Here is a 13,584-nt window from a genome sequence, read left to right on the forward strand (position 1 = left end):
GAGCCATTTTCTTCCACTGCTACATATATTGTCTGCTACATATATTGTTTGCTGTATATATTGTCTTCCATTGTAATTAAAAATGGATTCTGTACACTATTTATATTTTCACTAACTTTCCTACAACTGTCTCCTTCTGGCAGGACAGCCATTCAAAAATTGGGAGCAGAAATTTTTGAAAAAGTATATGAATTCCTCCAACAAGCAAGACAGAGGAAAGCAAGTGAAGCTGAAGTCAAAGAATACCTTGAAAAATTGGTATCTCGGGCAAGTGACTGCTTTGAGGTAGATCAGCTTCTTTATTTTGAAGACCAGCTACAAGTCTCGGAAGATATTTTGGTGAGATAGTGTATCTGAGAACGAATTTTCTTGTACTGTCTGAAACCACCAGGTTCAATATTGTTCACTTAGAAGCAAATTCCAAGTCAAGGTCAACTCTTGGTGATTTCATGAACATATCCATGTATATCCTTCTAGGCAACATTGTGGAAATAGTTAGCTATTGCTTTCTTCTTAGTCTAGCCTACAATCTTATATTCCCTGATAGTCTCTCATCCAGTTTCTGCCTAGGTCCAACCCTGCTTAACTTTCAAGCCCAGATAAGTTAACCAGGATTTACAACCTGCTGAGGCATATGGGGGGAAAAAACTGATTTAGAATAAGGACAGCACATCTTGAATACAGAATTACATTCTAAAGTAGTTTTGTTCACAACATAGCCAAATTGCCTCCATGTTAAAATTGGCACTGTTATTAAGCAGGTAAACTATTATTGAAAGAAATATGCTAATACAGGAAGTCCTCAATTTATGACCACAATTGAGCCCAACATTTAGGTTATTAAGTGAGACATTTGTTAAGTGAATTTTGCCCCATTTATGACTTTTCTTGCCACAGCTGTTAAATGAATCTCCGTAGTTGTTAAGTTAATATACCAGTTGTTAAGTGAATCTGACTTCGCCATTGACTTTGCTTGTCAGAAGGTCACAAAAGGTGATCACATGATCTTGGGAAACAGCAATGGTCATAAATGGCCAAGGATCTGAATTTTGATCACATGATCATGAGAATGTCACAAAGGTCATAAAACAGTCACAAGTCACTTTTTTCAGTGCTGTTCTAACTTTGAACAGTCACTAAATAAACTGTCATAAATCAAGGACTACTTGTGTGACAATCAGTCAAGAGTGTACAGCAAGTGGCTCAAAATGGAGTAACTGTGCTATCTAATGTTGTCAGCTGCCACTGTCTACACCATGGGAGATAGGGATGCTCATTAATAGGGAGAGAATATATATTGTCCAAATATAGTCAAGAGTGAAATTGTGATTCTCTATTGATAGTTCTACAAATAAACACAAAGAGCTGTACTTCATTTTTTATAAAATAGATAGTTTTAAAATAAGAACATAATGAATATTTCTTCTTTTACAATTAACAGATAGCAATGGTCAGCCTAGACATCTCTGTATTAGCAATTTGCTTCATTTTTCAAATTACATTTTTGCATTAGAATTAAAATTAATATAAATATTTAAATGTTAAATTATGCTTATTGTGCTAAATTCCTTACATCTTAAATACAGTTACCCTTAAAAGCATTGCTCCTGAAACTTTCCTTAAATGCTTTGTGTCAATCCCATTGATCTCCTTTGGGATCTGCCATTCTGGAGGAGTGGTGAAGGAATCAGGCTATGCTTGCATGGGGTTTTCCTTTGTTCTTTTTCTCTGCTTTGATGTACCTTTGGTATGTTGGGAGGGGGGAAAGAATGTGCCTTGGACCATCTGTTTTGTCTCATTACCAGAGGAGTGAAATCATGGGGTTCTGGTCTTCCTCCAAACATAGACTTGGAACTCTGACCCCACAAGAAGAAGAGCCAAGCCCATTGGACAGCAACTATGAGGACAACCCCTTGGCAAGTGGGATGATTGAGCCATCACTGTGCCCATAGAACTGCTAATCCCAAACATGGGAGAGAAGGTGGTGCTGATGGGCACACCCAGTGCCTAATAAGTCCAACCCTAGTGGGAAAACTGGGGACCCACCTAAAACAGTTTTAAAAAACTCATAGCATTTTGCTAGCTGGATGAGTCCACTGTGGGAGGATTCCCAGCCACATTTGTCACTGAGTCTCTGGAACTTGCCATTGAGAGCCACTCTAAGACTATTGCTTTTATTGTGGTTCTGGGCATGGAATGGCCCCTGGTCCAAGGACTATCATGACTAAAAAAGTGGAACCCACAGGTAGAATGGATGAAGGGGACCCTGACATTCCCAAGCCAGGGGGAAATCCCAGGAGGAAGAAGTTATGAGAAAAACTCCAGCTGCAGAAATGAAACAGTGGTCGCCGCCCAAAGTGAACCACTGCAGGGCATTCCCTGGGAATACTGTGGCCTAGCAGAGATGTTTAACGAAGTGAGATCAGACAAACTTCCCCCTCACCCACCTACTGACTGTGCCATCAAAATCCTCCCAGGAGCTAAACTACCAAAGCCAAAACTCTACTTCGGGAGCTAGATGAGCTGTGCAATTTCATAGACAAAAACGTAGAGCATGGCTTCATTCATCCTGCCAGACCCAAGTAGTTGCCCCAGTGCTATTCCGGGAAAAGAAAGATGGCTCACTTCATTTATGCATCGATTATAGGATCTAAATGCAGTGTGCATGGAAAATGTGTACCACCTGCCCCTAATAAAAGACATGCTGGTCCACCTTTTAAAGGGCAAGATTTTTTCTAAGCTGGACTTGCAACAAGCCTACTACTGAGACAGGATTTGGGAGGGGGTTGAGTTGAAAACAGCTTTTAATTGCCCACTGGGGTGTTTCCAGTTTAATGTGCGCCCATTTGGGCTCCAAGGTATCCCTACAGTGTTCATGCAGCTGATAAATGAGGTGTGGCATGAACACCTAATACAAGGGGTTTTGGTGTACCTTGGGTGACATTCTGATATATACTGAAACAAAAGCTGAGTACATAAAGCTGGTCCGGGCATTCCTGAGAAAACTCCAAGCCACCAAACTATATGCTAAGCTCTCAAAATGCAAATTCTACAAAGACAAAATAGACTACCTGGAATACTGGATTTCGCACCAGGGAAATGGATCCAGAAAAACAGTGAACAGTGTTAGATTGGGAAATCTTGTGCACCTGAAAACAGCTACAAAGCTTTCTAGGGTTCACAAATTTATATAGGTAATTCATCCCCTCATTCGCCCAAATCTCTCTCCCTATTACTAACTTGCTAAGAACCAAGGGTGTAGATAAGCCTCAATCCAGCCAACCACTAAAGTGGAACATAGAATGCCAAGCGGCATTCAAGAAGCTAAAAAAGCTTTTCTCAGCTGAGCCAGTGTTGAAACACCCAGACCTGGAAAAACCCAAAACCAAGCAGCATTGGGCAATATTGGAGAAGGAAACATTTGCAGTCAGATAGGCTCTCCTCCCTTGGCAGCACTTCCTGAAAGGAAATAAAATCCCTTTCCAGGTATGGACCGACCACAAGAATATGGAAAGCCTAAAGACCCCAAGGAAAATGCCCCCCAAGCACTGGGCCCAGTACTTCCAGTGATTTAACTTCACCCTCTGCTATTTGAGGGGGGGAAGGACTTCTTGGCAGATATTTTGTCCAGACAGCCCCAATATAACAGTGCGAAGACAGAAGTAGTTAAACTCATGCTCCCTGCATGGCAAATAGTACATGGGATCACAAACGAAAGGAGACACCCCTGTGGACAATGTCATCACTGCAGCCTAAAGGCCATAGAGAAGAATAAGTGGTTCCTTAACCACAAAAACACTTGCTCCATGCAAGACGGACTACTATTGGTTACGCAAACTCTACATTCCAGCGAGCAAAGATTAAATATCACGCAAGCCTGCCTTGACTCCAAATTGGCAGGACACTTTGGGTTTGTAAAAACTCTGCACCTCCTGAAACAACAATTTTGGTGGCCCTTAAAAAGGACATTAAAAGTTATTTTGCCAGGTGCCCCACCTGCACAGTGGCAAAGCACAGGAAGGGAAAAAAATCCTGGTCTCTTACAGATGATAGCTGATCCTTCAACACCATGGAGAGAGATTTCTATGGATTTTATTGTGGAACTCCTAGAGATTTTCAGAACTACAGTAATTTGGGTAGTGACAGAGCTTTTTTTCAAAACAGGTCTACTTCGTCCCATACCAGAAAATCCCAATGGCCAAAACTGTAGCAAAACTGTTCTTCCTTCACATATACAACTTACACACTGCATTATATCAGATCGGGGGGGGGGGCAGTTCACCTCCAAATTCTGGAAAGCTTTTCTGGACTTTTTGGGAACCGACCAGGGCCTCAGTTGTAGCCATCATCCTCGAACGAATGGGATGATAGAACGCATTAACTCGATTCTGGAACAGTACCTCTAATGCTTTATTAACTATCAACAGGACAACTGGACCAACCTGTTGCCATTCACAGAGGTAGCATACAACAATTCAGTGTACATCAGCACAGGTTTTACCCCATTCCAAGTAGCCACAGGCCAAGAATTTAACTCAATGAGCTACCCAATACTGAACCAACAATAAGGGAGTGGCCTAATCAGCATTAAAACCACTTGGCTTGTGGTCCTCAAAACCCTAGGTAAACCAAAGCAGCCTACAAGGCTCACGCAAACAAAAAAGAGTGGAACCTAAACCATTTAAACTTGGGGATTGGGTCTACCTTTCCACTCGGTTCATACAGTCCCTGCAATCAACTAAAAAACTTGGACCAAAATTTGTTAGGCATCCAGAAATTGTCCATAGTAATCAATCATTCCGAGACAAGTATAATCTCCAACTGATTTATTAGAAACACATCTGGTACATCTATGACATTTCCAAAAATGAAAATCATTTTCAGCGCATTTCACAAAATCCACCTTCTCTCCTCCCACTTCTACACTTCATTAATCACGAGAACCAATTAACTGAAGCTGGAATTTTTTAATGCAACATACGGAATAACCTTGAACTTTCCAACTCCTCCACCTCCCTTTACATTCTTGGCAGCTGAATCTCAGAGCTGACAGGCGTCCCCCTTTGAAAACTCCTCCTCCTAAAAGAAAACCAACCAAAACAGATACAGGGGTTAATACATTGTCTTTAACCCCCCTCTTCCCCCCTCCATGAGGACCCTTTAGTTTGTGAGGAAAATCCTCATGGAATTGGGTAACCAATTGATCAGCATGGACATCCCAACTCTTTACCCAACTAGCATCTGAGAGAGGGTATCCCTTCCATAAGAATAAATATTGCAATCGTCCATGGTGTAATCTAGAATTGAGAATTTTGTTAATTTCATAATGTGTCTCCCCCTATACCGTTAACGGGTCAGGGGGAGTAATTGGCACTGGTTTTATCATTGATGTAGCAGCTGGTTTTAGCAAACTACAATGGAACACTGGATGAATCTTCCCTAATAGTCAAGGAAGACTCAACTGGACAGTGACCGGATTGATTATTTTTGAAATTGGGAACGGACGCAAGAATTTTGGACCCAGCTTCTTACTGGGCAGTTTCAACCTAAGATACTTGGTTGACAAATATACTTTGTCTCCTACTTTAAAGGGCGGTTGAAGGGATCTATGTTTATCCGCCTCTTTTTTTATAATTTTTTGCAGCTTCAGTCAGAGCTTTTTTTTTATCTTCCCACCCTTTCTTTAATGAGTTCATCCATTCTGTTAGGGACATGGATGTGGGAGGTTGTCTAGGTAACTCTGGGATCGGGACAAACTCCATTCCAGTGTTGATTTGGAATGGAGTCAACCCTGTGCTGCTATGTACTGCATTATTGTAAGCAACCTCTGCAAAAGGTAATAACTCAGCCCAATTTTCTTGTTGATAATTTACATAGCATCTAATGTATTGTTCAATCATGGTGTTAGCCCTCTCCACTGCTCCATTACAAGCAGGAAAGCTGAGGATAAACCTTGGGATGACCCAGTGGACTTCAAAATTGCCCTCCAAAATTTTGCGGTAAATTGTACCCCTCTGTCTGATATTACTCTGCAAGGTACACCATGTAGTCTATAGATATGTTTCACGAACAGCTTTGCAAGTTTTTTCGCAGATGTAAGTCCTTTACAGGCTATAAAGTGGGCCTGTTTAGAGAATAAGTCAATTACAGTCCAAATGATCATATTCCCTTCACTCTCAGGTAATTCCACAATAAAGTCCATTGTGATTTCTTCCCATGGTTGGATTGGTTCAGCGACTTGTTGAAGGAGGCCAGGGTTTTTTCCAGTTCTGTGTTTCATTGTGGTACAAATTAAGCAACTTTTTACATAGTCCTCAATGTCAGGTTTCAATTTTGGCCACCAGAACTGTCTTCTTAGTAAATGTAGGGTTTTTAAGAATCCGAATTGGCCTCCCAGCCGCGAGTCATGGCTATGCTTTAGTACCAGTAGTCTTAGGGTTGTGGGTACATAAAGCTTAGTCCCTTTCCAAACTAGTCCCTCATTCACTGTTAACTTGTTTTGATGGTCCAGGGACCAGAGATTGGTCAATAGGGCAATTTTCAATTCTGCGGTCAGCTTATCTTCCAGGTGTTTGGGGTTGCAGTTGGCTTGAGCTCGAATGGTTACTTGGCCTGCTGATTGAGCTTCTGGAATTAAGGCTTGTACTATTTCCTCTCGATGGCTGTCAAACTGAGGTTTTCTGGACAGGGCGTCTGCCAATACATTTTTCCCTCGGGGGATATATTTAATGTTGAAGTTGAACCGCTTGAAGTATTGGGCCCATCGGACTTGTTTGGGTGATAATCTCCTAGGGGTCTTTAGTGCCTCGAGGATTTTGTTATCAGTCCATATCTCAAAGGGCTCCTGCACCCTTTTTAGGAAATGCCTCCAAGTTAATAAAGCCCATCATACGGCGAATGCTTCTTTCTCCCAGAGCGCCCATCTTCATTCTGTGTCCGTCAGTTTTGTGGACACATAAGCGCAAGGCATCAGTCGGTTTTGAGAGTCTTTTTGCAGCAGAACGGCTGCCACCACTACATCGCTCGCGTCAGTTTGAACAATAAAAGGCTTAGTTGCATCTGGGTGTTGGAGGATGGGCTCAGCTGCGAAGAGGCATTTTAATGTCTCAAAAGCTTTCTGACAGTCCATAGTCCAAGCCAGGGGTTGACTTGGCTTCGGTTTGGTGGGTGATGGGCCCGTTTTTAATAACTCCGTTAATGGGAAGGCAACTTCAGCAAAGGACGGAATGAATTGTCTATAGAAGTTAGCAAACCCTAAAAAACTTTGAAATTATTTTTGGGTTCTGGGGGGTTGCCAGTCCAGCACCACTTTCACCTTTCCAGGATCCATTTCAATTCCCAAGTTGGATATTCGGTAGCTTAAACAATCCAGATACTCTTTGTGGAATTCGCATTTTGAGAGTTTCACTTATAATTTGGTGGCTAGAAGTTTTTCTAGAACTTGTCGGACCAATTGAACATGTACTTCCATGGTTTTGCTGAAGATAAGGATACCACCCAGGTATACAAGGACCCCCGATAAAGGTGCGAGTTTAGCACCTCATTGATGAGCTGCATAAACACTGTGGGAGCCCCCTGAAGTCCAAAAGGCATGACTTTGAATTGGAAGCTACCCAAAGGGCAGTTGAAAGCTGATTTCCACTCTTTGATGTGGTAGTAAGCTTCCCTGAGATCTAGCTTGCCTTTCGACAGGTGGTTCACTAAGTCCTTCATGAGGGGGAAAGGGTACATGTTTTTGACGCACACGGTGTTCACGCCCCAAAAGTCAACACATAATCTCAACCTGCCATCCTTCTCTTTGAACAACACGGGGCAGCTAATCTCGATTTGGTAGGTTCAATAAAACCTCAGTCCAAATTTTGGTCGATGTATTTCCTTAATTCAGTTATTTCAGCAGGTGTCATGGAATACATCTTTGGTTTTGGTAGTTTCGCTCCGGGCTCTAATTTTATGGCGCAATCAGTGGTCGATGGGGAGGTAAAACATTACACTCTTCTTCACTGAATGCTTCAGCCAAGTCTTTGTATTGGTGGTGTATCTGGGGTTTATCTGGTAGAAGATGGGATGCTGTGTATGCTGGCTCAGGCTCTGGGTTCAAGTTGACTGGTGGTTTTGTAGTGGGAGGAAGAGGGGGCAATGGGCCCGGTCCAATTAGGATTTTCCTGAATCCATCCTCTCATTTCATCATAGGAGCCCATTTGTCTAGCCAAGCACGTCCCAATATGATTGATTCTGACATCCTGGGGGCCACTGTGAAGCGTATGAGTTTGCAATGGGGCCCTAATTCCATCTTGATCAATTCTTTCATTTGGGTGGCTGGGGTCCCCCCAATTAATGTCCCATCCACTTGCTCAAATCTGATTGGGCGTTTTACTGGGCTAGTCTTTATGCCCAATTGTTCAACGATAGGCATCTAGAGCACCCAGTATCAATTTCGGCTTCTTACTGCCTGGCCTCCCCTGTGTTTGGTACCACTAACTTGACTTTGACTGTAAAAGGTATGATGGGATCACTCACCATTGGGTCATCTTCACTGGTCGGGTTCTCGGGGATGTGGTGTTGGTCTGGTGGTCCATTGCTCCCATCTGCACAGAGGGGACTTTCCCAGCTGTGTCTAGCAAACTGGCTAATGTCCAGAGGTCTTCCTTGATTCTTCCAACCTCTACCAGCTGCACTAGACTTCGACTGTGATGCTTGTGGTACAGGAGCAGGGGCCAGACAGTCTGCTGCTCTATGGCCATAGTGGTAACATTTCAGCATCCTATTGGGTCGGGGTACGAGCAGCTCCAGCTGGTCTGGTCAGCGGTCTCCTAGCCACAATTCTCTTAGGCGGGCCCACCAGAAGGGGTTTCCTGTGTGGATTGATGCTGCGGTCTAAGCTGAGGGAGGCGGCATACCATGCTTGTAAGGTCTCCGGTATTCCCCTAATGTTACAGCCTTCTTTACTTCTGGATCAATGGCATTTTTATAGTAGTGTAAAGTCATTTTTTCAGGCCAATCCATGAGGTGGCTTGCGACTCTTCTAAAGTCCCAAATAAAGTCTGACAAGGGTTGGTTGCCTTGTCTCATTTCCATTAACTTCTCTTCATTCTCTGCCACCCTGTCTGGATTTTCAAATCTGAGCCTTAATAATCAAATAAATCCGTTGACATCATGTAATTCGGGGGCTTGTTTGTTGTGTAGTTGGGCCACCCAATCTGAAGCATCCCCTTCATTCATCCCATCTGTTATGGCCGTAACCAAATTGCACTCTGTGGCATATTGATCTCCAAATTGTTCTATATGGGATTGGATTCGAGTGAGGAAGTAATTGAAATGTTCATGGCAACCATTGAATATGGCCTTAAAGGGTATGGTCTGGCCTGGGTTGTGGTTGGGGAGGTGGTACATGCCAGGCTCCTACCAGGCAGGTGGCATATCAGGCTGGGCAGGCCCCCTGAAGCCTGTCTGGGTGGTGCCTCTCTGGAATAGGGGTCTTTGTGGCCTTGCTCCAGGTTGGGGTTGCATTTGTGGTTGCCATGAGGAAGATGGGTGTGGCCTGGTTCCCTGGTCGGGTGGAGGGGAAGTGGCTGCTGTCTGCTGTCTGGGCAACTCCCCTTCAGACCAGGATTTTGTTGGTGCTGGCTGCCATTGGCACTGAATCCACCCCTGGCCTGGATAAAATCCCCATCCTGGAGGGATACTTCCTGCAGGGGGTAATTTTTCTTCTGGAAAATGAGGGGATTGCCTCGGAGGCTGCAACATACCTCTATCAGTCGATGCTTCTTGCTGGGCTTCTCCAACTGGCATCTGTATAATCTCCTCCAAACAGGGGCTGGCAGACCCAGCTAATGCTCCGGAGGTGGGGCCCCCAACAGTTCCCTCCTGCATATCTCCAACTTCGGCTGATTGTTGATCTTTTTCCATCTCTGGGAAAAGACTCTCCGGGGTATCAGCCAAACCCCTTTAGAAAGGAAAAGTCACTTTTGGAAATAAATGTTAGACATCCAGGAATTGTCCATGGTAATCAATCATTCTGAGACAAGTATAATCTCCAACTGATTTATTAGGAACACATCTGGTACGTCTATGGCATTTCCAAAAGTGAAAGTCATTTTCAGCGCGTTTCACAAAATCCACCTTCTCTCCTACCACTTCTACACTTCATTAATCATGAGAACCAATTAACTGCAGCTGGAATTTTTTAATGCGACATACGGAATAACCTTGAACTTTCCAATTCCTCCACCCCCCTTTTACATTCTTGGCAGCTGAATCTCAGAGCTGACACATTCCCTATTACCTGCATTATTAACTTGGCACAATGGAGCTGCAATTACCCAAGTCATTGTGGCAAGTGCACCTTCCATTGCAGACTATTAAAACCTGAAATGACCTTGGTCTTATGACCCATGCCCCCACTTATTACAACCCATTATGGTAGAGGGCAAACAACACTTTGAGATTAAACAGATCCTTGATTCCAGATGGTACTATGGGTCTACCAAGTATTTAGTGGCCTGGAAAGACCTCCCCACATCTCAAAACAAGTGGGTTAACCAAAAATATATTAGACCCCCTACATCATGGATGTCAAACTCACATTGCTGTCACAGGATGTTTAATTATTTTTTCCCCTTTGTGGAGCTCAGGTGGTCATGGCCTGCACATGATGCATGCAGCCCTTCGGCTGCCAGTTTGACACCCCTAGACTAGATTAATTAAGTGCTTCCACAACTCTTTGCTGACAAACCTAACTAATTGTTATTATTGTCTTCCCCTTTATTATTTTTTATGTATCCAGGTGGATATCTCCTTTTCTTAGGGGGACAGCATGCTAGGTCCCATTGATCTCTATCAAGACCTGTCATTCTGGAGGGAGGGGAGGATTCAGGCTACACTTGCATGAGGTTTTCCTTTGTTCTTTTTCTCTGCTTTGATGTACCTTTGGAAAGTTGGGAGGAGAGAAAGAATGTGCCCTGGGCCATCTGTTTTGTCTCATCACTGGAGAAGTGATATCATGTCACCTGGGAACCTGCCTGTTATCACCTTCTCAGCCCCAAATTCTCACAACATCTTTGCACCTTGGGATTTGCACCTCAAAGAAGAATTGGGCATTGGGAGGGCCCCCAAAAGAAGCAGTTTAACCTAATGTTCCAGCACACGAAATTTAGATTCTGTCTACACTCTCCCTGCTATCAATTTTCCAATAAAAGTTTCTTTTGAAATACTGTTTGTTTCAAGCGTTCTGCTTTCTTGAGAAGGCTGGTGAGGGAGGATCTTACACTTTGAGATCATGTGAAATAAACTTATTTGCTGAAGAGATTGATAATCTATGGTAGCCTCTGTGGATTATGTAGTTATTTCAGATTCACCAATTCCTGGAGTTTTCACATTGTAATGTAAAAAAAAAAGAATATTGTTTGAGTGAATAATATAGCTTGAAGAATTCAAACTTTATAAAATGTACTGCTAATTTTATAGTTGCAAAATCATGTTCAAGCCATTCACTATATCTTCTGGGAATAATCTCAGGAATGTAACATTTACTGACAGATGAAATGTCATCCCATAATTTGTTTGTTTGTACATATACATATGTGTATGTATTAACTATCCAACATAAACTAAGACTTCATAATTCTCTCTAATTTCCAATAATCTACCATTGGTTTAGAGTCACATTTTAGATATGCAAATTCTCTTCCAACACACATGACTGACTCATTCATTTCAGTAGCAAGTTGTCTCTTGTAACAATAGATAAGAAATGTCTGGTGGCTGCTGTGAGGATCTCCTCCTACCTCAAATTTGGGTGATGGTAACATTAATGTATTAGGGCAGGGGTGGACAAACTACGGCCCATGGGCCACATCCGGCCCGTTGGTCTGTCCAATCCGGGCCGCCTCTGAAAAAAAATCGCTGGGCGTGGTTTATTGCCCTGCGCCGCGTGGCCCCCAAAGCTGCAAAACAGCTCGGAGTGCTCTCGGGGTAGGAAAGAAAGGAAGAACTTTGCAAAGGCCTCGGCTGGGAGTTCGAAATCACCTCCGAGTGCAACCTCTCCGAAGGTGAGTCCCCGCCGATCCCCCTTTTTTTCCTGGGGCTTCCAGGCTTAAACTTTGCAAAGGCAAAGTTTGCAGGCGGGAGCGTCTTCCCACCAAGGAGCGGGAAGGGTTCTGCCCAGCGGGCGGGCGGGCTGCTTGGAGGAGGCGACTCCGGCGGCGCTCCGGGCTTCCCCTCCGCCGCGCGGCTCGGGGCCAGGCGCAAGCGCCCACGAGGAAAAAGGAAGCCGAAAGTTGCTGGGAAGTTGCTTGGGTTTCCGGGGCTTCAGGCTTAAACTTTGCAAAGGCAAAGTTTGCAGGCGGAGCGTCTTCCCGAGGGGCGGGAAGGGTTCTGCCCGGCGGGCGGGCGGGCGGGCTGCTTGGAGGAGGCGACCCGGGGCGCTCCGGGCTTCCCCTCCACCACGCGGCTTGGGGCCAGGCGCTTCCTCACGGGCGCTCACGAGAAATGTTGGACTTTTGAAGAGAATGCAGGATAAAGTTACCGAAATTAACCCTGAGCAGAAATTGACATTTTTGCATTGTATTATACATCAGGAAGTGTTGTGTAGGTCAGTATTAAAAATGAACCATGTTGTTGATGTTGTAACTAAAACCGTTAACTTCATCAGAGCAAGAGCACTGAATCACAGACAGTTTGTGGCACTATTGGAGGAAAATGAGTCTGAACATCGTGACATCAGCTACCACACAAATGTCAGGTGGCTGAGCCTGGGAAAAGTCTTGAAAGTTTTCTGGGATCTGAGAGAGGAGATTTGGCAGTTCTGTGAGAACAAGGGAAATGACATCCCTCAGCTTTCAGATGCAGACTGGCTGGCAGACCTTAGTTTTGCTGTAGACGTGACTTCTTTGATGAATGACCTGAATGTCAAACTGCAATGCAAGGGCCTTTTTGTGCATGAAATGTACAACGCAGTGAAGGCTTTCATGAGAAAGTTGCAGCTTCTCTCAAGCCAAATGGGGAACAATATTCTTACTCACATGTATTAACAGCGGCTAGGATTGCATTTGTTAAAAATTGGAAGAGTGAGAAAATACCATCAGAGGAAGAAATTATTAAGAAAATATTGGAATGTGCTGAAATGAGTAGATTGACATTTGAAATTAGAGAACAAGAAGATAAACAATTTTATGAAGTTTGGGACCTTTTCTATCAATGGCTAGATAATAAAATATAATAATAGAATATTTAGAAACTTAGGAAATGAATATATACTTCTTTTTTTCTTTTCTTTTTTTGACACTATTTTTATAAAATTTTATTAAGATAGAACTGGTATGACTTTACGATTTGTTATAAAATAAACTAAGTAAATTATAGTTATCTCATATGAATTAATAAAATTATAGTCAAATGATTGTTTAATAATGATATTAGGTAATATAATTGTTGATTGATAATATGAGATTATTTAATATAACTACAATGGAGACTATGAAATGGATGCACAAAAAAAGTGGTAAACCAACCGATACACTGTCTGTAAATTTATGAAGGAGGATGATGCTTTTATGTTTTATGTTTTATATGTTTTTGTTCGTTGTT

At 43.1% G+C, this 13,584-nt stretch overlaps 1 protein-coding gene and 1 pseudogene across 4 annotated transcripts in view; both read left to right on the forward strand.

Annotated features, from left to right (window-relative positions):
* The window catches only part of NEK11 (NIMA related kinase 11), a 222,668-nt gene extending 211,498 nt beyond the window's left edge, over positions 1-11,170 (forward strand). For 2 of the 4 annotated variants that reach the window (XM_087946119.1, XM_087946121.1), the window contains one exon: positions 144-1,594. In XM_087946119.1, the coding sequence (XP_087802245.1) occupies positions 144-348 (205 nt within the window). In that variant the 3' untranslated portion in view covers positions 349-1,594. Of the gene's footprint in view, positions 1-143; positions 1,601-10,783 lie in introns of those variants that run through there. The other 2 variants (XM_087946118.1, XM_087946120.1) reach the window with 2 other exon arrangements.
* A 579-nt stretch (positions 11,171-11,749) lies between these two features.
* On the forward strand, positions 11,750-13,028 carry LOC113421376 (general transcription factor II-I repeat domain-containing protein 2B pseudogene; annotated as a pseudogene).
* Positions 13,029-13,584: the final 556 nt, after the last annotated feature.

The sequence above is a fragment of the Notechis scutatus genome, chromosome Z, assembly GCF_049901735.1.
Source record: "Notechis scutatus isolate UNSWTSFEM ecotype Mainland chromosome Z, rNotScu1.2, whole genome shotgun sequence".
Classification (NCBI taxonomy): Eukaryota; Metazoa; Chordata; class Lepidosauria; order Squamata; family Elapidae; genus Notechis; species Notechis scutatus.